This window comes from Plectropomus leopardus, chromosome 8, assembly GCF_008729295.1.
Source record: "Plectropomus leopardus isolate mb chromosome 8, YSFRI_Pleo_2.0, whole genome shotgun sequence".
Lineage (NCBI taxonomy): Eukaryota > Metazoa > Chordata > Actinopteri > Perciformes > Serranidae > Plectropomus > Plectropomus leopardus.
The window spans coordinates 176244-202320 of NC_056470.1; the positions used below are offsets into that span (position 1 = coordinate 176244).

Sequence of the window (26077 nt, forward strand, 5' to 3'; positions counted from 1 at the left end):
ATACAACTTAAAAAGGTAGGATTTTTTATTTGTTTTAAATAAAAAAAGTCACACCCTGGCCTCTGAAAAGTAAAGTACTGTCCCACAACACCAGCACGAAAGCTAAGCATTTGTTATGGGCGGATCAGTTTGAAATACTGCAGGGAGTAATGGAACAGGAAGGAGCAGCCACAGTGAGCTGCACATTTCAGCTTCTTATTGATGTTACCAACTACTTTTCTTTTACCAACATTGTAAGGTTATTTTAGCATTGGGTTTAAATCCAAATAGGTGCTTTTGCTTTCTGCTTTTACACCAAATCCTCAGCCATTGTCTTTTTGGTCAACTCTTCTTCAGAGATAAGTGAAATTTTACTGATGCTACTCTGTGCTGTGCTGTGCTGCTGTGTGAAGCAGACACTGTCAGTTTATGATTATAGTGTCTGTCTTTTGATTACAAACAGACAAAAATAAAGCACAACAATAGCCAAAATGATGCTAGAAGCAGTGATGTAATGTAACACCAGTTACACAAACTACTGCAGCAAAGCTATGGTATACTTCATGTTACCCATGATATCAGCTACATAGTTTAGTAAATTGGCAAAATGCTGGTGTTGGATAAGTGCGCTCTCATGTATAAATAAAATGAAGACAAGTCAAATCTGACGATTTACACAATTTCTATTCGATTAATCCATTACTCAATTCTCAAAAAGACTGCACCTATTTTGATATACAATTGCTTATTTAAGTATTTTTTTGGCGAAATGCCGAGAATGATCTGGTGTCATCTTCTGAAACTGGGAATATTTGCTGGTTTTCTCCCACTTGTGAGACAGTAAACTCAATATCTTTGGATTGGTATGGCATACAATGATTTAGCTGCAGCAATAGAATGTCAGGCTGACAATCCCTGATATTACACTGTAAGATCTGCTCTATAAAAACGTTTTAAATAAAGTCAGTCTCACAGAATGACAATTAGTATTAATTTGTTTTTTAAAACAGTATTCTGAACTTTGTAACTACAAATTACGACATGGCTAATATTCATGTTTGTGTACATTATTGAAACAAGTTCATTCTGAATGAAAGTTACACACTAGGAGTGTTCAGAAATGTAACTGAAATGTCAAGAGTTTTCGCACCTGAGTTTTGTTGGTATGGCTGCCGGCAGTGACACCAACTCCTGGTTGCTGTTCCTGGCTACTGCCCAATCTCTCTGCTCTGTTGTCTCCATCTCTGCGTTGCGTCTGCGGGCTCCGACCAGCGGGCAGGTGTGTGTATGGAACTTTACCACCAGCTGTTGTCGACTCCACAGAGTGTGTGTCCCTGTCGGCAGGTGGCGTGGCCTCCTTGGTGGTTTTGGGCAACCGTACAGTGGTGCGCTTGGCACTGGGTTCCTGAGGCTGCTGCTTGCTTTGCGTGACTGGAACAGGCTTGCTGGTGGTGGTTGAGCCGTCTCGAGCTCCACTTTTCACCCCTACAGAGTCTGTAGCGGCCTTGTCACATGCTGGTTTGTTTTTCAGGCCGCGCTTCACACCGCGCTCGGCTTTGCTGCCGCTGCGTTTTGACTCACCATGTGCAGGTGAGGAAGGAGGCTGAGGCTGGAGCTGTGGCTGCGAGGAGGACAGTTTGGGTTTCTCTAATGGCTCTGAGGCAACAGGCTTCATGTCCAGCTCCTTGTCCTTTTTGGTCTCTGTGGGTACTGCCTCCCTCTCCTTTTTGTTTGACTTAAGCAGAGGACACGAAGGGGAAAACATTTTATTATTTAACCAAAAGCAGACTGTGCTGAAGACCCCTCACTCATAATTAAAATAAAATATTACATGCTAAAAAAAAACACATCACATAAAACAAGATACAAATGTCTTCATATAAGGACAAATAGGAAAAATACCTTATCTTATGTGACTCACCTTAAGTGAAGGCCAGATGTGAAAAGGAATCTTTTTGTGCATGATGACGTGCAGGAAACCTCCCTTCTCCTTGTACTGGACTCTGCTACACGAGGCCTCTATTTCCTCCTGCAAATGGCAGCTCCACTGTCGTCCATCTGATCAATAACAAGCATACAGAGGTTATCAGAGCAGAACACACACTGTGCAGTTTTTTCATTTATTCAAACTGCAATAAAGACAAGATAGAAGAGTCTATGAGCAGTATGTTTAAAGGAGCAGTGTGTAGGATTTAGTGGCACCTAAGTCCCAGTTAGGATTCCATTAATGTTCAATATTCAGGAGGATTTTAAGGGAATTTGAATTATCTATAGAGGTCTCTTCCTCTCCAAAATTAAGGGACAAGGTTTTTAAACCACTAAAAACACTGATTAAAGCAGTTTCATGTTACAAATCACTGTTTCTCTTATGCTGTTTGACACATCACAGATGGGCCACTAGCCCAGCACCTGCTAATGTGTGCTCACCTTTTTTTCTCTGATAACTTAATATCCAGAAGTTCAGGAGGTTTCTACAAGTGGCTGATACAAAATAGTGAAAGGCTTTATCTAGAGCCCAGTCTGGTATGTCTGTTCTGGGCTGCTGGAAAAACATTGTGGTGCAACATGGCTGACGCTGTGGACGAGGACCCGCACCCTATGAAGATAGAGACGGCTAATGCTAAGGTAATCAAACATGTTGATTCTTCTTTCAGGTGATTACACACGGATGAAAACATACTTATTATAATCCATTTATATATGCCACTAAATCCTACACACTAGACCTTTCAGTTAGAACATGTGGTTCAAGGGATATTTCAAATAGTTCAAAATTAAAATTTGATCAATATCCACCCACCCTCATGCTGATGGAAAGTTGAGTTAAGTTTTATAGTATAAAGCACTGTCGGAGATTCATGGGAAAAAAGCGTTGCACTCAAACAATTGACACAAATAATACATAATAAAACCACAAAATGTCTCTATACTGCTTGTCCAAAGTAATCCAAGTGTCCTGAAGCCCCGATGTGCCAAGTTGTTTTGCAAATGTCGCCATGTCTTTAGACTTGTTGTACCCTGTAGCTCCAAGTGTGGGAGCCTTGTTCATATGTACATGCACGTGCAAGACCAACAAGAGCTTAAGGTGTCTGCACGCCAGTGTTTACATGCTACCCGGAAGCCTCTCCTCCACATAGTAGTTTTAAATCAGACAAAGGGACTTGTTGCTTGCTGCTAACTCCACAAGTCTGTCTCTGTGTGTGGGGGAGACTTGCAGGTAGCCTGTAAACACTGGCGTGCAGATACTGCGAGCGGTCGTTGGTCTTGCATATGCCAAATTACAGGAACGTGGCTCACCCACTGGGAGCTACTGGCTACAACAAAAGTACAAACATGGTGCCAGGGGTGGTTTTCAAAACAACTTCAGGGCACTCGGATTAACTTAGGACAAGCAGTATGGAAACATTTCACGTTTTATTATGTTTTTTTTATATTTGAAACCTGGTCACCATTTGCTTCAATTGTTTGGTAGATTTGTGCAACACCTTTTCCCTGTGAACCTTTGGCAGTGTTTTGTGGACTGTAAAACTTCACCCGTCTTTCCATCAGCATGAGGGTGAGTAAATGACAGTTTTTTTATTTTAGGGTAACAATCTGTTTCACATGCAAACCCCTGAGGCAGGTTTGATGTTCAAAAAGGTCTAAACCCAAATGGTCGATGTTATGCCTCTCTTCTTTGTGGTTGTATTTTAAAATCGCTCAACCCACTTTTTTCATTTACGCTTCACTGCAGCTTCTTATCATGTTACACACTTTCCCGAGACTTACCTGGGAAGCACACAAGGCAGTTTGTGTCAGTAAAGGTGGTGTTGATATCCTCTATCCTCTGCACCCCCTCCCCACAGCGCAGTCTGACAGTCACTTCATTGACATTCTGCTTCCAGTCCACAAACACATCTGAAACGCACAAAGCAATGGACAGTCACTTAGATGTGAAATCAGAGAAGGTTCTCCATCTCTGCCCTGATCATGAAAATGCATTCTTAAATATTAGCCACGGGCCTGAGCAACACTGACATTCAATTTTTTAGGATCAGATAAGAGAGAAAGCAGTCAATCCCATCTGGCAAATATGGACACAGGGAATGAAAAGAAAACACACTGGGCACGAAAGCAGAAACCATTGGACTTTTAAGCAACAACAGTGCTAAACATACTGTATCTCTACTACCCTTAGAGAATATGCACACACTGAATTGCACCTGCTCACAAATTCACATGGGGCATACCATCACACACAGGCTCAAGTGGGTCAGTCCAGCATTCAGGCACAAACTGAAGCAGACAGTACAGTGAACTCAGCAATCACAGATGGGACATCTAAAATTGTCTGCGCCACACAAACTGTACACCAAGTAAACAATGGCTGTGAGGCAAATTATCAATTTATTTTAGAAAACATGCAACCAAGCTATACACATGCTTCTCAAAGGAGAATCAAGAGTGGAAACTTTGACAGAAATATCCCCACATGAAAAACAAGAACACATACCATTTTTCATAGTGACCTCAAAGTCGTAGCAGTGATTAAAAAGAAAATATCATCCCAAATGTACAGAGAGGGCTAGATTCCCTGCTGGCAAAAGAAGTCACGTACAGATCTGAAACACACTTTCTTTACTCTTCAACAACAGTATGAGAGCGTCCACTTTCCCACCGTCACTTCTTCACTCTCACCCCCTCTCTCAAACTTAATCGCTCTAAAAAGGTCATAAGCAACACCCAATCCCCTCCAGCTGGTGACAGTTGCATTTCAAGTGGAGCCACGCCACAGTGAACTCTCATGCCCCCTGCTGGACCTGGTGTATTCAGCACCCTTGGCAAGCTTTCCATGCCCCTTGCCCCAGAAATGAACATTGTACGTATACTACATGATTACTGTGGACAAATAATTCATTTAGATTCATATAAACAGTTGATCACTGTAACCATCATAACCTGTTAAAATGTTTCCACTATGCCTTTTAATAATATTCCCACTTTTGCCCGACTGATATTGGTTTTTTAAGTCTGATGCTAATACTGATTTTTGGGAGTTTTCAAAGTCTGATAACTTGCTTTATATCAGCTTAAGGATTTTTAAAAAACAATATGTACGCATTTCATAAACAAACAATCTTGAAAACGATCTCTTAAATTTTGTTCTTTTAAAAATGTATTTATTTTTGATGGATGTAGCTGCCATGATGTCACCAATTGTTTTGTGAACTGTGGTTTAGAAGTGAGTTCAGAATTTCCGCCATTGCCATTTTGGTTTTTTGTAGAGTGGTGCATGCTGTATTATTTACATTTTGCATTTATCAAAGGACATATGGTAGAGTGATTCTCTTAAAAAGACAAACTGCACCAGTATGGCAACATTTTGGACTCGGAGCCGCCAAAGGGGTGTCCTTACTGGCTGCAGTGGCTGTTATGAGCTGAGGCGTGTACCAAGAGCTCCAGTGTTACTTGATGCTAAGTGATAGTTAGACTTTTTTTTCTGTTGGGACATGATGTTATTATGTTCCACTCAAGAGCGGCTGCTGAGTCAAGGGCGACACCTGGTAAAATTTGATAAACCAGTCCAGTCCAGTGTTTGGCTTAATATCAAACCAATTTAGTAATTTTCACACTGGCCCAACCTATTGGGAACAATTGAAAAAGGATGCCTGCACTCAGTTTGCCTTATGGGAACTCTGTTGACCTCAAAACTATTTCTGTTCTGCAGTTTCTCGTTACTTATTGACTGACATATACGACAATACCAATGTACTATATCTGCAATACGCTAATATTGGTCTAGCTCTTATTCCTGCAGTGACAGTTGTTTTATATTAAGCCTGATGCAACTGCTCAACATGGACAAGAGCGCCTCAGATGGCAAACTAAAGCAACCACCGAGACATGGTTTAAAAGTTGGCACCAGCATGTGTACTAACAGGATTAATGTTTGGCAGCTTTTGAAGAAGACGGTATGCACAGAGAAAGAAAGAGCCAGGGCACTCTCGTGACACTGACAAAACCAGGTTTCTCAGGCAAGGGGCAGACACTCTCTCAGCTAGAAATGACAGCATTTCAGAGTAATGCAGAAAAACAGTAACACAAACACTGGAGCACAAACACAGCCCTCTTTTGAAAAATATCAAAAGAAGCAGCATGATAACACATACACACCGTGCCAGCATAGTAACGAGTGTCCACTTGCAATACATAGCACTAACCAATCAAAACACAACCCATTTAATCTCCTTGTGTACCCATTCTCACTGCATTAGCAAGAAGTAGCCTAGTCTATGATTTGTTTAAAATACCTTTTGGGGATAATCAGCTAGGCAACATTGAGAGCAAACACCAAATGATGCTGATGAGCATGATTAAGTATCTATCAGAGAATGCATTGATCCAATATCAAGTATCCGTATGGGCTGCTAAGATCTATTATCAAAGCTTCCCTTTGACCTAAAATCTAAAAAAACACAAAAATTAGCAAGCAAAAAAACAACCATCTATTCAAGAAATGTAACACATTTGCTTCCATGTTGACACACATAAACAAAATGCTGCACATCCTATTTTCCACTTGACAAGTGGAACAGATACAATGCCACATTATACTTTTTGTAACTCTCCATGATTACTTCACACTTAATAAGGTATTTTTTTACCATATGAAGTGGTGGGTCAGCTGTATTTTAACTGTGTTTGAAGCAGAAGATGTTCCCACTATATTTACGGTCTGAATAACACAATATTGGGCTGAATGAAATGACTTTCTCATTTCAGATATAGTTTACACCTGGCCATGTCACACCTGTGACAACTACATGCTGGGTTGATCCGAGTGTTACTATTAATATTATTAAAACACTACAGTTAATTTAACAACACCGGATTGTTACTCAGTATTGACAGATACTCAACATTTTAATACACCAGTTCTGTGGCAAAATAACTAAAGAGGAACTGCTTTTCACTGTCTAGGTGACTTGTATGTTCACAGACTTTGGACTTGTATGACTTGTTTATACTTCCTCCTACTCCTTTTCCAACATGTAAGATGCAAGTTCTTGTTGCTTATTTGTATTTATTCATTGAGTATAGGTTATCAGCCATTTTTGTTATTGCCATTTTGGTTAATTTTTATTTGTTTGATGGTTTGTTTGACATGGTCTAAATATCTACTGATTTATCCATCCATCTATATCTATATATACTGTATATCTAAATGGTGTTGTGAATTATCAGGCTCTTTGGCAGGTGGACTCTTTTATCCACCTGCCACTGTGGCTGGTGAACTCCAAAATCTACCAACCACTTTATAGAATACCAACACATTTTTAGCTGGCGAGTGAAGAAAATCTCGCAGGCACTTGCATATTTTAACAACATTTGGCGGGTGGCTGGTTCTCATTTCCAACACTGCTCTTTGGTCTCAATCTCAATCTCCAGGGATGAACTACTGTCAGGCATATCAATCACATGAATGCAATCCCAATACTGCAATCATTCTTATGCGGCACAAATAAAGGACGAGGAAATAAGGTTGTTTTCCGTTGAACACCTACAAGGATAAGCACGCAGATTTTTTACTACAAAGGAAAACAAAGCAAAGTAAACATGAAAATGGATATCTGAAGTAAAGGGAAATCACACATTTCATTTACCTTTACAAGAATTATGCAGAATACTTAAGAGTGATAAATACTTCAGTGCAGGTTCTACAGTTCTCTCCCTTTTTAAATTTAAACTGATCCTTTATCATATCTAGATGTACAAAACATTTCCTGGATCTTTAAATACACAAAGCAGGGTTTACTGAGGACTACCACAACACGTATTATGTGACACACACACAACCCAGAATAAATGGAATGTACACTATGTACAAAGTGGTCAGCTCATAGAAAAAAGCAATCAGGCGGCAGCATAAAGTGCAACAAAAGGATGAAATTGACAACACTGCAACTTCATAAGAGGCCGCGTGTTTTCTTTCCATCACAGAATTGTGATGACTACAGATGACTAAAACTAAACTAAATATGCAGAAATTGCTGTATTAATGTGTTTAACAATTCATGCCATAAATGTCTCAACGAATGACAGAACACACCTTATAAACATGAAACTGTGTTTCCCAGATAATAATGTCAAACTGTGTGTTCTTGTGATCAACACCAGAGGTCATCAACATTTTTCATATCATGGACCCCATCACCGATACACATAAGGTCAGAGAACCACATTGATAAGATTCTGCTTCAGGGACCTCCATCTGAAAATATTTTGGTTGTTAAATATGACTAAGACTAGAATTCTACAGTAGTCAAATGTTGAGGCATTACCCACTGAGGAAGTGAAACTTATGATCATAATATTTACTCTTACAACTATTATTCAACTTGGGGCTCACTTCTATAGTGAATCAAAATAGTGAAAATATATTCTGCTCTGGGATCCCCTTGGAACTCCCTCAAGGATGTGTGGGGGGTCCCTGGATCCCTGGCAGGTAATGCTTGCAGATTAACAAGATTTACTGCTACTAGCTGTTTAACAAACAACAATATGTTTCATCAAAATACTTGGCTACAAAACACTAAAATCACAATAATATTGTATTTTGGATACAGTATTGTGATAACACATACCCTAGCAAAAGGTAATAACTGAAAAGCATTACCATATTTTCATTATGTGTATTGTGTGTACACTACAATATCTAACCTGCAGTGTGGTTTGAATGTGTTAATCCATTTGATTTTCTTGTAAAAGTAACTGTTTAGCCTGACAAATATTAGTCTATTAATCAGTAGCAAATGTTTTATTACTTGCACAACACATTTAGTCCTACTCACCTTTCTTGACCTCTGCAATAACCCCGTCTACTGCTGCAGCGGCTAACCTCTTGGCCTCTCTGCTCTCCTGGTTGGCCCTGTCCTTCTGCTTCTTCTTACTGGTACTGGAGGACAAATCTGAGCTGTTGTCCCTACCACTGCCTCCTCTTTGCTGAGCCCCACCTCGACGGCCCACCGTTTCGTTACCAGCCACTCCACTTCCACCACTGCTGGCCATCTTCGGGCACTTGGCACTGACAGGCCGCCCGTCGCCGGAATCACTACCACTGCTGGGGTCTGGATCTGAGGTGTGCCTCTTCCTGCCTGGCCCGGCTATCTTGGCGATGATACTGGTCTGAACTCTCCCAGAACAGAATCAGGAAGGCTAGTAAGGGATGGGGACCTGAGGAAGAGGACAGGGAGACATTTAATGGTGTGGTGAAGAATCTAATAGTGATGTCCAGTGAGTATTTGGCATCAACATGTGCAAAATGCAAGGTTTAACATTTCATTGGTATATTAGTATATTTAGTTTGTATAATGCACACACACACACACACACGTTTACAAACACTAAGGTCCAAAAACCAAGCTTGCTAGATGGGTTCTGGGGCATGCTTCCCTAAAAAAAGTTTTGAGTTCCCTGATCTAAATATGTGTATTTTAAGACATCTGGAGAGCAATAATTGGACAACAATAGCTTTAAAACCATGTCAGTGGGCAGTAGCATAAATCATACAAAAATACATAACTATTAGGGGTCTAAAGGTGGTCCCCCAGCAAAAAAATAATAATAAATTCAAATACATTTCCTGCATTTCTACACCATTTGCACTAGTCAAGGTTAGTTAGATTGAGGGTGTAGAGAACAGCATAATCACTGGGTGGACACAGAATTAAAAAAATAGAGAATAATCATAATCAGGGGCAGACTTTACCATTAGCCCCCCAACTAAAGGGCCCTCTATTATGGTTAAATATGAACAATACTGGATAATCTTACAAGTCTAACTCATTGCCCCCAAAATAACTTACAACAGGCCCCCAAAGCTCCCTTTTAAACAACTGTATACTTATAATACATACAGAGGTCTTGACCTCAGTGGTATGTACGCCCATGTGAAGTACACACGGACATTATGTCTTAAAACGTAAACATATTTCTCAGCACATAACGTTAGCCGAACAAGACCGTCGTTGCTTCGTTTCCTTAGCATAGCAGCAGCAAGTAGCAAGTTGCTAGCTTGGACAGTCAAATGACAAACAAAGGACAGCAGCTACATCAGCCATCTTATTCGGCGTTCAGTACAGCACATTTCCGAAAACATGGGTGATGTTCATTAAGCTAGCTAACAAGCTTAACAATGCAGCTTCCCGTTACTGGAGCTGTTAGCTTGGGAAGTGGCAAGTTAGCCGGCCGACTGCAGAGGTTCGTTTATTTTAATGCACATGTGTTTTGGACTGTCATGTGCCTGTCGACATGAGACATATACATCTGCCATTAGCGTTTGACTAACGTTATTTTTCTGAAAATCATGTCTTCTCAACCTAATTTATTTTAATAAGCACAATTCCTTGAGTCATTAACATATAAATATTACTTTATTGTACCTGGATACATATCAAAGAGTGCGAGGCAATACAATTCTTGGGCTGCAGATAGGAGTTTGCATATATGCTGTACTTGAAATAGCTGTCTTGGCTTTACTGGACAGAAGTAACAGCCCACATTACTACAACATAACGTTAATTATCAATACGATGACTACACTTGGTCTGCAGCCGGTGTGTTACAACAGAGCGCCGGACAGGTCAAACAATCAAACGCTCCTACAGTCTTCGAGGAGCTAATGTCATTAGCTACACCAAGCTAACGCTAACTGACACGAAAGGGACTGCCTACTTTAAACAGGCAACATAACATGACACATCGTGACACCTGACGCCCGACTGTTAGTAAATACAAGGTTAATATTGACATTGAAAATGAAGACTTACGGGGCTTGAATTTGGCGAAAATTGGATTCCGTGGCTGCTAAGCTCCTTCACGGCCGCGGGCCCCTTCTCTCCTACCCGCACTCGAAACCCCGCAGTACACGGTGTTTCTGGAAGATTCTTTCCTTTATCCGGGACCCATTTCTGGTCAATTTAAAGTATTCATCCCAGAGATTTAAACAAAAGACGCCAACTGCAGAACTCCTCGGTCTGTCGGTACCATTCAGCCTCTGCGGGGTGAGTCCTACTTTGTTTGGAACAAATTACAGTGCCGCCCGGCCATACGTGATGTGAAATGAGTGCGCGCATCGACCAGACGGCCACTTCCTGGCTGGCGCGTTCACGTGATCTGTAGCCTTCCTTTACCCCTCTCTCTGCATTTCTCTTTCTCTCTCTCTGTCTTTCTCTCTCTCTCCTTCTCTGTCACAGAATACATTTCAATCAGTCCATTCAAACCAGGTTGAAGTATTTGTTTTTTTAAACAGTATACGTTTTGATCTTTTGCTCTAGTTTAATCATCAAGATTGTATTACCAACAGGAGAAGAAAGGAATTAATGAGGCCCTTAAAGGGATAGTTCGCTTTTTGTAAAGTGGGAGTCCTATGAGGCAGTGATAGACCTGCAGCTCCTGTGTTCAGTGATGTCAAATCAGTTTTTCTCAATAGAGTCTGGTGTTTGGGTCATAGGTGACTGATGGAACTTCTGCTTCAGCTAAAGACCATCCCAGATCCTCCAGTCAGTATTCAATGGTGCCCATGTGCCTGCTCTTTACATGGGTGCATATTTTTTTTTTAACCTTCAGAGAAGGGGACTGACAGGGCCATGGTCATCATGCATCAAGACCCCTACTATTTTTAGACAGGACCCTTATCCCAAATGACACCCCGGGGCCTTGTGTCAGCCTATGAGTCTGCATTATTATGCTGTTGACAGTGATGATGCAAACCTGTGCAACTCCAGTGGAGGAGAGCATGACCACACGCAAAGAGCATCCAGAGAATTAATCACAACACTGATGTCTGAGTCCTTGAAATAAAAAAAGTAAAACATTTCACTGTATATCAGCTCATATTTGCATTTTGTATCACACACCAGATTGCAAGAATTGTTTAGTTTGTACAGAATTGTTTGTTATTCTTACCCCCTGACCTCATCATTATTTTAGTTCCTTTATTGTCATTCTGTTTTATATGAGATAATTTCTTTATTAGCATCTTAAACTGCTTATTTTAATGGTTGTTTCTTTACTCTTTTTCTGCATATATGAGCTTAATTCTATATCTACATTTTACTTATTTATGGAACTTGTATTTTGAATTGCGCCCTCATATGGTCATAACAGTGCTGTTTATTTTGTGCTCTAACATTCACATGTTCTTAAAAACAATATTAATAATAATTATTTATTATTAGTGTTTGCATGCACATGTTTGTCTCAACTTTACATAGGAGTAAAATTAATGATAAAAAACAACATACAATATAATCATTATTATTATTATTATTACTAACTGTAATTGTTCTAAAAATCCCAGTATATTACTGTGCTCCAAAACATCATCCAAACATAATTTACATATGACTATATTGCAATTGCCAAAAATCTTTACAGCCAAACCAAGCACTACAGGCAAAATGTCTCCAGTTCTTGTTGTCACTCCTTTACTTTTGCTTTCTCTTTGTATAGTGCCTTTCTACTTGCCAAAACATTAGGGCTGGTCTTGGCTAATGCTGTTACGTCTGTCATATCAGCAGTATATTAAGTCCCATTTGCAGTGATCAGACATTGTTGGAAAGTTTGGGAAAGAGACAGCTGTTAGGTCTGCAACAACACAGAGTTTGTCATCGGGCACATCAAGGACTCATGAGCATCATTGCAGAGCACAAAAATAGAACTGGGACATCTTACACTCTTGCAGATCCTTGTGTGAACTCGTGCTCATTCACACCACAAGGAAGCAAGGTTAGAAAATAGGACAGTATTAAGCACGGATACTGTAATTTGATTTCGTAATGCCTCCTTATAAAGATGCTCAAAGAAGCTCTTTCTACACAGAGAAAGTTATCCAACCTTTATTCACAAAACTGTACACAAATTATCTTTACACAAGCTTCTTTTGGTATTTTTGGCTTTGGCAATTAGTTATCAAAATCATGTGGCTGTCAGTTTGATCTAAAGGGAAATATGTGTATAAAGTTAGATTGTATACACATACTAAAAAATAGTACAATGAGCAAAATGTCAAAGACACTGGAATACTATAAGGCACAATTAAACACTAGATACCAAAGAGTACTATGTCACTACAGTGAGGAATCCATTACTACAGATCTCACATATTCCATCACAGTACATTTGATTTAAAAAAAACCCCAAAACATCCACAATCTGCGGGTCACACATTTGGCATTCATAAAAATGAGTTTCTGTTAATGACTATAAGGAATAGTTCGACATTTTGGAAAATAACTTGTATTTGCTTTCTTGGCAAGAGTCAGAAGATCAGTACACTCATATCTGACCACTGTAGGAGACTGTTAGCTTAGCTTAGCATAAAGACTGGAAACAGAGGGAAACAGCTAGCCTGGCTACATCCCAATGTAAAAAATGCCTACCACTGCCTCAAAAATTCACTGACATGTTATATCTTGCGTAAAAATGACACGTTGTGGTTTCACAAGGACTTATGTGCCAGGTTATTTCTTGGATAGGAGCTGAGTACCTGCCCGGCTGGCATATTCTAAATGTCTAACAATCTTAGAATTTCACGTTGTGTGGACGTTAACATTATGACGTTTTTCACTTTACTTCTCTGTATGTTAGGTTGAATGTCATTGCTATATATATAAATTGTTACTTAACAACACAATTTAAAACCAACAAACCAACCATCGTCAGTATTTTACGTCATACTGACATTGGCATGAGATGTCCTAACTTTGAATTTTGGTACCCAAAATAAATTCAACCAAATATCAACAGCTATCTTTGTTGGTAGCCGGATGGGTGGAGTGTCAGTTGGTTGCAAGGCAACTTCGCAGCGACAACAAGACTCCTGGAATTCAGAAGTATAATATGTTAATTATTGAACTTCTGCGTTCCCAGGAGGTGACTTGATTTTGCCATTTAACCTTCTGAAATCTGGATCGATATAATTTTTCCTGTGCTGCATTCAGACACCTTTCACAAGCATTTAAACTTATAAAACATTAGAAATTTGGTTAGGTTTTTTTCTAAAACACGGGAGAAAATGCAAGAAATTTGTAAAAGGTATTAATGGTAGAGAGAATACAAGAAAATTATCAAAAGCTTCCAAAAATATAGTTACAATTATTATAATTATCTTTTTATTATTTTGTTTTGTTTTTTGTTTTTTAATTTAAAAAAAAGTTTTTACTATTTATTTTATTTTCAAGGTCATTTTCTTGTATTTTTTTTGTGCAAATTCTTGCAAATTTTTGGGTCACTTCTTCTTTAGTTTCTCATTGCCTTTTTCCATTTTTTTTTCTTTAGTTAAATCAGGCTAATTTGCTTGAGTTTCAAAGCTAACCAACTGCTGGCTGTAGCATCATAACTGTCCCACAGTCTGGTATTAATGCTCTCATCCAATTCTGGGCAAGAAAGCAAAAAAGCCTGTTTTGTAAAATGTGTAAATAGTCCTTTGAGTTTGTCCTGAGGGGGGTACCAAAGGGAACGACACATTGTTACCTAAATATAGAGAGTCTATCCTCTGAACAGTGACTTCAGAACATGTCAGGCTCAGCAGACCATAATGTCTGGACCAAAGTTCATCCACACAGACTGACAGACCGACCAATAATGGCATCACTAGAGCCGTGCCACTAGCATACACTTTACGCTAACATGCAGCTTTCACTGCTGTCATTATTACATTATTCCTGTGTAGTAATAGTTTACAGCCCTCCTCCTACTCCAGGCAGAGGTGGTTTTTGGGCTGGTTCTCTATTGGCTTAGCAGAGTCAAGCAGTTCATTTTATTTTCACATAAAAATGGTCATATCTTTTGTTTCCCTGTTATTTATATAAAGGCAGACAAAATACAACAATGCATTGTTAGCACCACAGTTGGTACAAATTCCTAAATTTAAAATCCATATGAATGCAATAACCCTTGTTCGTCTTAAAGCTCGTTGATACTACACAGGGACGAAGATCTATTCCCTTGTCTCTGCTTTTTGGCTTTTTTAAAAATATTTGAAAACATAGTTAAAGCCTTTCAGTTTTTAGTGATCTTACAGAAAATCTGTTTCAATTTGAACAGATTTTCATTCTGATTTTATGTCCTCATGCACCCAAAAGTTGTTGTGTTTCATTCTAAAAGAAGACACTGTCCACTGCAGTTTAAATAAAGTCCTCACAATGAGCACAGCTCAGAATATGTCTCCAGTAGTTACAAAGAGAAAGAGAAAAATGGGCAGAAAATTATATTGACCCACTTATTATGCCACAGTCACTCTGAGTAAATTAAAAATATAAATCAACAATGGTTCAACTACAGATTGTTTGCAAGGAATTATTTTCACCCAAATCTAAGTTGTTATCACCTTTCTAGATTATAATTTTAATTTTTCATGTTCAAAACACAAATTTAAACAGATACATTTCCAGATTATTTTGAAATAATAATAATTATTATTATCAGAATATAATAATGTGCACAAATTCAAATCAAAATAAAATATGTGATATCATAAAACCTTTTCATGTTCAATTAGGTATGTTTACGTATATATTCCTAAATATGATAGCAATCTTTTTAAATTCACATGCAGAGTGATAAAATAACCACCCCGACCCTCCACTTTGATAGTTTCTATAAAGTCTATTGTACAGTTGCTGTATCTGGAGAAAATACCAGAATAATATGACGATGCTCCTGTTTTTCATCACATGGAGTAGTGAGTTACTGGCATGTGTTGTAGATCTGGATTTGTTTGTTGATGTCGTTAAGGATGGCTTTCATCTTGTCCTCTAAGCCGTCCAGCTGTCGAGCTTTCCCCTCCAACGCCCTCTGGTTCTCCTCGTAGTTCTTCTCCAGCTCTGTGGGAGGCAGAAATATTAGAAACATATTTCTGTGCACCATTTAATTAAAATTCAAGATTGTTTCTTACCAGTAAGCCCCCTATTCCTACCGCAAGAGCTCCAGTCCTATTCCTCTGATTTCTCTGGTCATGCAGCACCAATTTTAAAAGCATTTGTGTCTTTCAACTGCATAGACAGCCCAGTCTTATGAAAAGACCATCTTTCCAATAATGAAATACTTCTTCATGCATTGTTATTTCTATTTCTATAAGCCTATTTCCCTATAATGCTTGCAATGCATGAACCAGTAAGGCCAGTATGTTATTGTACTGTTGTGTTTATTGCCTTTAATCTACTTGTATTTCCAACTGCTTTTTTTCTATTGGTTCTATTATTTCCCCTTTACATTTTTATTTCTGTGTGCATTAATCTTAGCAAATTTATATGTGTACTGTGTTATTATCTGCTAATCAGTCACCTGATAAGTGCTTTGAATTGCACTAACCTGTGTGAAAAGTACTATACAAAAAAATATTCTGGTGTCTTGACCTCAAACTACAGCTGGAGGATCCAATTAGCAGCTGACCCTCTGTTTTATGTTTGTGCATTTCAAATTGCATCTAAATAGCTTATGTGAATAGTAAAACATAGTAAAACATCACTTCTATACATTTGTAACAGATTGTGTACACTTGTCATGTTTCAACAACACCACACAGATGCGCACGCACACACACACACACACACACACACACACACAGATATTAATGAGCACCTGCTAGTCTTTGGAGCTTGTTCTGAGCATCTCTCAGTAGTTCCCTTGCTTCATTTCTGAGGCTCTCTGCCCTTTTCTTGGCATCCTGCACAGCCTTGGCCTTTGTGTCGACCCGCTGCTGCACCTCATGGAATTTATCTGTCAGCTGGCCGTCCAGAATCTGAGCATCAAGACAGGAGATAGTTTTTTCTTCACAAGTTGTATGTGCTTTCTAATGAGGAAAAGCCGGTGCGCACACACAAACACAGACACACACCTGCTTGGCTTCGTTTGCCTTGTCCCGTGCCATGGTGGCTGTTTCCTCGGCTCGGGCTGCAGCCATGCTGTTGTTGGCACGTTTGGTCTTCAGGGCATTAATCTCCCGTCCCAGGGTTCCCAAGCGGTCCATGGCATCATTCAAGTCCTTCTCACTGTTGGATGTCTCCGACTCAATCTGAAGAGAGCGTGCACAAGCAAAGTGAATTCTGATTCTTCTGGAGTAATATCATTACAAAGTTTGCTTGCATTGGATTAAGCATTGTGTTTTATTATGTGCAAGGCCTGGATGTTTAAGGAGTTGTGCTATGAATACAGATCGGACATAAATTTAGAAAAAAAATCCATAGATTTTCTTGCACTAGCCTGTCAACACATGGGTATCATTATATTACAATATAATACCATATCTGGCTCTTTTCCTGCTATATGTTCCACAGTGTTCACCAGCTGGTCTCTAACTGTGTTTGTCTGCCGTTTGGAGCTGAGCAGGGAGTGTAAACTGGATTTAGGAAAGCTTTTTTGCTGAAAACCAACACGTTCCCAACTCCTCAAATAGGGCAGCTTGGTCAGTGACCCTAAGCTTCAAACTTTGATGCTCTAGGTACCCCTCTAGTGTCAGGTCTGGACATGTCAGTTTCTGCTTGTTATATGCACAGTATCATTTAAAAATAAACCAACATGTTCACAGGAAATGGAAATTCAGCACCAAAACTTCCCTGTTCAGTTTAAAAAAAGATTGTGGTTTGGGTTAAAATGTGTTTCAAAGGAAACACAAACAGCAGTCTCCTGGGTGAAAGTCTTGTGTTTGTTTGACCCGTCCACCTCCCCTACATCCTCCCTGCGCAGACTTTATGTGTAAGTTGCTCTGAGCATCTAATATTACAACAGATGGGTTTACACTGGAGTTGGTTGAAAGCCTGATTTATCTCATACAGAGGCCAAATGATTTAAGTATCAGGAACTGAGGTGTAGCAGAGCATCAGTATTTGATGACCTGGGAATGAGAATAAGTCAAGCAAACAGCTCCCTTTGAGGCACAAATCAACACTGATGAGAGCAGTGAGACTGAAAAACAACAAATTTAAAAGAGCCAAAACGTGATCACTTGAGATCAACTAGGAGTTGGCTGATAATTCCTTGTGGGTTGTGACTCCAAGTGACACATTTTGCACATTATTCCATTGTAATGGAAAATGATGATGACACAATAATAAGAATTATAATATGCATATATACAACTTATTAATTGTTATTAATTTGTTATTATTTATTAGTTAATTATTATTTATTTGATTGGATTATATCATTATTTATAATATAAAAAGTAATTTTATATATTGTTATTATTATATTATATATGATATATTATATCAATATAACAATGATGATTAAAAAATACTGATTATGGCAGCAGGTCAAATATAACAATACTAACACTAATACTAATAATACTACTACTACTACTCCTAATAATGATAATAATATTAACCTAGCCAGGATAATAACAGTGAATAAGAGGAGAGATTCTTCTGACACATCCAGTGGAGAGAAAACATTCATATAACCGTATAAAACACTGATTATTAATATTTTGGTGCTGGTAAATAAAATGTCTTAAAACAATTGTTCCATTTGCAGTGACTGGCATCAATAAACTACAATAACTACCTGTAGAGATATGGGCAGTAGAAGTTGTACTTATTGCACAGCACTTATTTTACAGTTAACCACTATTACGACTCAGACCTTAAGACCTTTTTTTTCGGGGGTTTTTTTTGGTTACCTGTGCCAGTCGGGCTTCGGTCTCTCCAATGTCAGCTTTGGCTCTCTCTATGGCCTTCTCTGCTGAAGTCTGGGCGGTCTTTGCATCCACCAGTGCCTGTTTGACCATCTCTGCGGTGGTCTTCACCCCCTCAGCACTGTGCCTGTTAGAACAGTTATAGAGAGGATGAATAAATATGGAATGTTTGTTCGTTCAAATAATTATATATCAATACATCGGTTTTAGGTCTGTCTCTTTTTGACAACCTTGCCCTCTTGGCATCCAGCAGCAGTTGCTCTGCCCGGCGGACATCGTCCTGCGTCTGCTGCAGGATGGTGTCCACATTGTAAAGGCTGCGAACCCTGTCTTTGATTTCATTGGCGAGGTGTCTGATCTGCGGGGTTGAAGCAGGGATGGAGAGCTCCAACACACGGTTCGCAACCGCCTCAATGCTGTCTGGATCGGCACCCTCCTCTGAGAGAGAGACATGAGAAGTGGCAGGGATCACATAGGGGACTAATTAACAGGCAACATTACTATGTTCTTGGTAAAGTTGCTAAATGGACATGATAAATGCCTGGTGGTGCCTTTCTGGGCAGAATTTCACAAAGCATTAAAAAGCATACTTAATATTGATCTGCTCTTTTTCACACAATTCTTCAGACATGCTGATTTTCATGCAATGCACTCTGATAAATATATGTTTGATATTTTGATTTCTGCTTGCAAAAAAAGCTCTCACAAGGCACTGGTTACTTCCTAAACTCCCCATAATACGGGAGTGGATAGATGTAGTAAATTATATTTATGTTATTGATTAAAAATGACTTTTTCTCTTCGCCTTCGCCTTGGATAAATTACTCTGTTATGTTGTTCTACTCTGACCGCTACTCTGTTTTCCTCTAAAGCCTTTTTTACAAAGCTTTTATATGTGGACTTTGTCTCTCCCAAACTGTACAAAATTCTTAAATTTTAGAAAAATCTGAACAGCAGGGGGAATTAAACTGTCTGTTTGATGTATGTTCTGTACCCTGAACTGCTGTCCAGAAAAAAATAAAGAATTTAAAAAAAAAGAAAAAAGAACAGCAGACTGTCAGACTCACGATTGAGGAAGTCTCTGATCTGTTTGATGAGGTCTCTCAGGTCGTTGTTGGAGCGCTCCACTTTGTTCTTGGTGGCAGTGGCTTTGTCCAGAGCTGCCTGAGCTTTACCCTTGGCCTCCTCTGCCTTGGTCTTGGCGTCTGCCACCTGAATGAAAGGCAGACGTACTTACAAAAGGACACGAAAGGCTAACAGAGGCTAGATGATAGATTTTTTGTTAATCCTTCACAGGAAACTACATTTATTATGCCAGTTCATTTACAGGTAACCACATATAACATCTTTTGGTGATATTGGGCTGTTCCGACATGGTTTCTTGTCTTCATCTCGAGCAGATTTACTCTGTCAGACCCTCACGTCAGGTTTAATAAGATTTGGGGTCCTTTCATAAAACACATCAGGAGGGAGAGACCACATCTGTGAGTTGATTGTCCTGCTCAGTTTTACTGTACTGTTATTTGTATTCTAACCCCGGAACTTTGCTATCCTAGCTTGCAAGGGGCCTGCCTTAATCCCCTTTGCGTACCGATCTCTTGGACTTCATTTCTGACTCAAAATTTATGAATTGTCATAAATGTTGTCATGATTTGACATGTGTACATGTACATTTTATTTTCTTTGGTTTGACTGAGTGCTGGCAGTCTATTTTTTTGCTTTTGTTTGTTTGTTTGTTGCTCTTTTTTGGTATTCTGTCTGTTGTGCTTACTTGTTGTAATTGTGTTTAATTGAAAATTGTATGAATAAAATGTACATAACATAACATAAAAGCCTATCTGTAATTATCCACAGGAAAAATAGAAAAATGAATACTAAAAAAATATTCACTACTAAAAAATATCCAATAATAATAAATACTATGTTGTGTACAAAATTACAGTTTGCAAAAGTGTAGTAGTTAAAAACAATGGTTGATTAAGAGCATTAAAAAGTGTAACGACCTAAAGGCAGCACTTTTAAGAATTGTTTATGTGATACAGTCATGCAGTTAAGGATGCCATGCTGAATATTTAAAACTGCTGAGTGTCAAAAGCACAGCTACCATAGTTGTCTCATACCTTGGTAAAGAGCCCCTCCACCTCTCTCATAGCTTTGTTCAGCTCCTTCTCTGCGTGTTTGGCTCTCTCCAGAGCATTGTCAGCTGCTGCTACAGCACCGTTACAGTTTAGGCCTCCACAGTGGCGGTTTCCTTCATCGTCACGGCAACCTGCACCCCCGCAAGGACTTTCCCCACAGGGTGCATCACCTGGGGCACCACAAACCTGTTGGGACAGGTGAACATGTACTTTTATTTGTATGTAAATTATCAGGTGGAAGTGTTTGTGTAGGAGTGAGACACTTCACTCTACTGCCCCATAAAGCCAAAATACGATGAGTACACATTTTGGAGAGAAGGCCTACATCTCTATGGCCAGTATCTCCAACACTCAGCAACTCACTCACACCAAAATAATCTAGATTCTAGAATGATAAATACCACTACTGATCCATGAGAAAAATATAACTGTCCCTTTAAATTTGTTTTTTTAATAAATTATGCTATTATGGATTTCAATATAAATAGTGGACAGACCAAATACAAAGAAAAAACAGAGATACATGTAATCCCTATGGAACTTGGAGAATAAATAATAACAATTAAGTTTATAATCTAAAAAAAAATGTCTGAAAGAAGATTTTTCAGTTTATCAGATATCCAGATTAGCAACAGCTCTGAGCAGATTCAAACTATTTTTTCCTCAAAGTTCGCTCCTTCTGAAGTTACTAATCTCTGCCTTTGTATGGCTGTATTAAAGAATGCTAAACAACTGTATCAATGCTAACAGCTGCTTTTAATAAAGAAATATGTCATCAAACCTTCTCGTTGATCTTCTTCAGGTCCAAGCCCTGTGCTCTGGTGTTCAGGTCTGTAAGTGCACGCTTGTTAGCAGCATTTTTACGGTTGAAGTCATCCTTCTTGGCGGAAATGAGGCGCTCTGTACGGCGGCGAGTGTCTGCAGATTGGCTGACTGTGCTGGGCCTGGTGGTTGTTGATTCGTTAGCACGTCGCTCCGCATCACGGGATTTGTTGTAGGAGCTACTGATGCTGTCGTATGCACCTACAGAAAGGAAAGAAGAAGGATGTTACATTTTCAATTACCAAATTTTAGAGCTGCAACAATTAATCCAATAATTCATTCATCAATTTGTTTTCAATACTAAATTAATCAGCAACTATTATGATTAAAGACTATTTGGAGCAAGACATTTTTTTAACAAAAAAAAAGGCAAATTTCCCTGATTCTTAAATGTGGATATTAATTCTTTGGCTTGGGAAAAAAAAACATTTGAGGATGTCATCTTGGGCTTTGGGAAACACATTTTCACCATTTTCTGAGATTTAATAGACCAAACAACTTATCAATGAATCATGAAAAAAAGACAGCTTGACAATGAAAATAATCAGCCGTAGGCGCAGCTCTACTGCATCTCAAACGTATTGAACTGATGCTGAAGTAAATTTGAGGATTATTAGGGGTTTTAGACTCTTGACTCAGAGGAGGAATCAGAGTATTGATGCTGCCTTTGAGGGAAATTGAATAGTGAAGGCACAGTTAATATCAGCAGCAGAATGTTCGGGTTAAGAGTGTGAATGTTTGAATAAGGGAGGGCTATCCTTCCTCTTTTTCTCACCTAGGAAATTAGAGTTTTTCAGGATATCCAGTTGGCGGTGCAGCTGCTCTGAAGTGAGGTTGAGCTCTTTGGCCTCTCTCTCCAGAGCACTCAGCTCTTTGCTGGCCTCAGAGTTGCTGTCCTGAACGATGGTTAGATCTCCTTCCAGACGGTTCAGGGTGTCAGTGGTCTCACCAATCTGCGCTCTGAAGGGCAGGACAAGCAGTTATTGAGAGGTGTAAACTGTAATACTGATAATGTTAAAGGTAGTACTTTGTTCGACAAATCTAATAAATCTTTTAATCGGGTTCAAGTTTTTTTTTTAATCAGTTACTAAATCAAGTGTCATTATCTTGATATTACTATCTTACGTGTAAGACTGTGAATGACTTGAGATTGATATTTTTACTTGGGAAACTCTTACAATGCATTGAAATGTCACAACTGTACCTCAGGTCTTCAATAAGCTCCATTAGGGTAGCGACGGCTGCAGCGGTGGCATTGCGTGCATTAACAATGCCCTGAGCTTGTGCCAGTTTCTCCTCCAGGTCTCTGAAGGCCTTCTCATAGGCCCCAGTAAGCCCAGTGGTCTGAATCTCATGGGCACGCTCTGCCAGAGCCTTGGTACGGACTGCCAGGTCCTGGCAACGAGACAACATTGTGAAGAGAATGATTACGGTTGAATCATTATCAGTTATTCAGTATTTCAAATTTGGCTACTGAGGATCAGAGCGCCTCTGTGGCACGACTCTGCACCTGCACAATGCGATCCCAGTCCCCAAAGCACTGGTGACAGGGCTGACAGTTGGGGAACTGGCCAGAAAAGCCTCTGGCACACTGGTCACAGCGGACACCTGAAACCCCCTGCTGGCAAACACAGTGGCCCGTCACTCGGTTGCACTGAGAGGTCTCAATGCCACGCCAGTCACAGTCACAAGCTGGAAAGGAGAGAAAAGGAGGGAGAGTGCAGTGAATACTGAAAAACAGGACCAAGCTTACAATGAGAATATCTTATCTTGTTTACAAATATCTACTGTATATTAACACAAAAAGAGTATTATTGATTGATTATGAGGCTGTTTTAAGGCTTCATACTGGTTAGTTGTTGAGGAAAAGCAGTGGCACCATGGGACACCACTGCTCAAAGTAACTGTCAATTTGACACATCCAGAATTTTAATATAAAGCATATAAAGCATTTTTCTAGGCAAGCCTGAATTCTACATGTTTGAGTTCATCATCACCTTTTATGCAGTTATTCACATCTAATCTTGAATTTAAATCTGGATTATTCTGAAAATAAAATGTACAACACAACAATTATTTGAAGCTAATGAGAGGAGGCATATATATGGATATAGCAGTAAAACCTGGGCCAAAGGGTTTTAATGGAACCTGATATTTTTCAGTTGTAGCTATCTCCTATCCCTCCCCATCATATACATATATCATCATTATTTGGGCCTGCTATTAAAGCAATCAAAAGGGTTGGTGATTGATAAAGAGAAGAAGATGATGATAAAGTTGTGGAGATAGATCTCAGTGTCTGTGAACTTCGAATAAGTTGTACACACATTGATTGTTCTTTAATTGTGCTTAAGGCATTACCAATCTCATTTGCAATCGATCGAATTACCATAGGTCTGTGGTAATTCACTTTTTCTTGTTTGCACAGTGATGCAAAAAGTCCACTTTGCAACCCCTCTCTCTCTGCCTGAGCAGCTATACAACCATACAGCACTTCACTTTTGGTCTCTTCACCATGTTCATAACAACAATACCAATTCCTAATAGCATGCTTTATGTCTTTTTGTTTCTAACCTCTGCACAGTGTCCGAGGGTCTCCCCAATAGTTTTCCTGACACTCTGTGCAGGTCTTTCCGCCAAAGCCGTCACGACACTGACACTGCCCAGTGAACTGCACACCAGAGAAACAGGAAAAATAGAAGCATGACATGTCAATTTATTTTGTTTCTGTCTGTGTGAATGAATGTGAACACATTAACTCTTGTATTGCATCATGAGATGTGCTTATCTGAAAGCAGTCAGGTCCACCTGTGCCTACCTCGTTACATGAGGAGGTGACTGAGTTGTTGGGGTCACAGCCGCACGGTTCACAGCCCCTCCCGCTGGCCAGGTTCCAGTGGTTGGGGGCGCAGTGGTCACATGTCAGACCTATGACGTTTGGCAGACACTGGCACTGCCCTGTGGCTCGCTGACACACACAGTCCTCCCGCTCCATACACTGGCCCCGGTCAGTACCCAGGAAGTTACATGTGCATTCTGACAGGAAAAAAAAGCATCATCATCATGTAAACATGCAATTCAATGCTTTTCTTTTTGTGGAGATTTTTCAGTGAACAGGTCACTCACTCCTGCAGTTGCGTCGGGAAGCGTCCCCGAAATAGCCGCTCCTGCAGATGCCGCAGTTGGGACCCTCAGTGTTGTAGAGGCATTTCCTGCACTCTCCGGTCTGCCTGTCGCAGGAATCCATGTCGGACATGTCTATGTTGTTGTTGCACTGGCACAGCTGGCAGCGCCCTCCAGGCTGAGAGGGGTTGCCATAATAACCTGGAGCACATTCCTCACATCGCGCTCCTTAGTTGGGTGAAAAAGCAAAAAGGAAAGAGTTACGATAAGAGAGGAGTGGAGGAAAGTAATGATAATATTTAGATAATTGTTTTTAATTGAAATATGTTTGCATAAGGAATGGATGCAGTGCTCCATGGGATTTCCAAAGCTGTTATTAGGATGTATGAAACAACAGGAAGCTGCAGAACAATCAACAGGTAATCAACAAGTAATGAGGACTCTACTAATATAACTGAATTTTTCCAAAACTGGGACTCAAATATTATCAGTGGACACTTCTAATAAAAAGTAACATGTTAGTCCAACACTTGGCTGTACCCATCTCTACAAAGCATGAACATGATATTATATTAATACAGTATGTTAACTAGAATCAGTGTTGTTATGCATCATCACTCAGTGGGTTGGGTTAACCAGCTTTCATTAGTTGTGTATTTGTCATCATACCCTTCTTCAGGAGACTTTGCAACATAATGTATTTGTTGATTACACAATAGATATGGCCCTAACCGAAGCAGTGATGTGCAGTGCTAATATTCTGTAATTCTCAACCAGGAAAGAGGCAGAAGTGGAGCGCAGAGAAAACAAAAAAACGCAGGGTCGCAGGGGACTAATATTATCAGATGAAGTCTGTGTTTGGTGAAATATGGTAGATAATTTTCTGTGTATTTTTGTCTTGACAAATTACATACATGGAAGATTCAAATGGGATTAAGATCACAGATGACCTTGTAATTCCTGAGGTCCCCAGATAGGGCTTGTAGCACTGATAGTCAATTTAGAGCCCACAGGCTAAATCTGGCCCCGAACAGGGTGCCGGGTAGCCCCCAAACCATTTTCTGATTAACAATAAATATAAAGTGATTCACACTGGGAATTGTTTTCGTACTTTCAGTATGCATAAGGTGCCAGAGTGCATAAAACAGCTTGTTCATCAAAAAAAAAGTAACAGTAAAGGATCCTCTGCACCCAAAGCCCCCAATGTCCTAAAATATTCGAAACATACTCAAATCCTGGAAATGTCCTGAAATCCTAGAAACTTTCAAAAATCCTAAAAATGTCCTAAAATTCTAGAAACATCCCAAAATGCAAGATATATCATAAAATCCTAGAA

The 26077-nt window shown here is 39.5% G+C and overlaps 2 protein-coding genes across 2 annotated transcripts in view; both read right to left on the reverse strand.

Annotated features, from left to right (window-relative positions):
- Positions 1-11077, reverse strand: part of usp19 (ubiquitin specific peptidase 19) — a 33374-nt gene extending 22297 nt beyond the window's left edge. The window contains 5 exon segments of the mRNA XM_042491126.1: positions 1130-1714; positions 1901-2037; positions 3748-3876; positions 8811-9192; positions 10788-11077. Of these exon segments, the coding sequence (XP_042347060.1) occupies positions 1130-1714; positions 1901-2037; positions 3748-3876; positions 8811-9027 (1068 nt within the window). The 5' untranslated portion in view covers positions 9028-9192; positions 10788-11077.
- A 4363-nt stretch (positions 11078-15440) lies between these two features.
- Positions 15441-26077, reverse strand: part of lamb2 (laminin, beta 2 (laminin S)) — a 57202-nt gene continuing 46565 nt past the window's right edge. Inside the window, 14 exon segments of the mRNA XM_042491459.1 lie at positions 15441-15845; positions 16603-16762; positions 16859-17035; positions 18644-18785; positions 18889-19096; positions 19726-19870; positions 20779-20982; positions 21578-21819; positions 22394-22578; positions 22823-23013; positions 23129-23310; positions 24193-24289; positions 24437-24654; positions 24745-24969. Of these exon segments, the coding sequence (XP_042347393.1) occupies positions 15709-15845; positions 16603-16762; positions 16859-17035; positions 18644-18785; positions 18889-19096; positions 19726-19870; positions 20779-20982; positions 21578-21819; positions 22394-22578; positions 22823-23013; positions 23129-23310; positions 24193-24289; positions 24437-24654; positions 24745-24969 (2513 nt within the window). The 3' untranslated portion in view covers positions 15441-15708.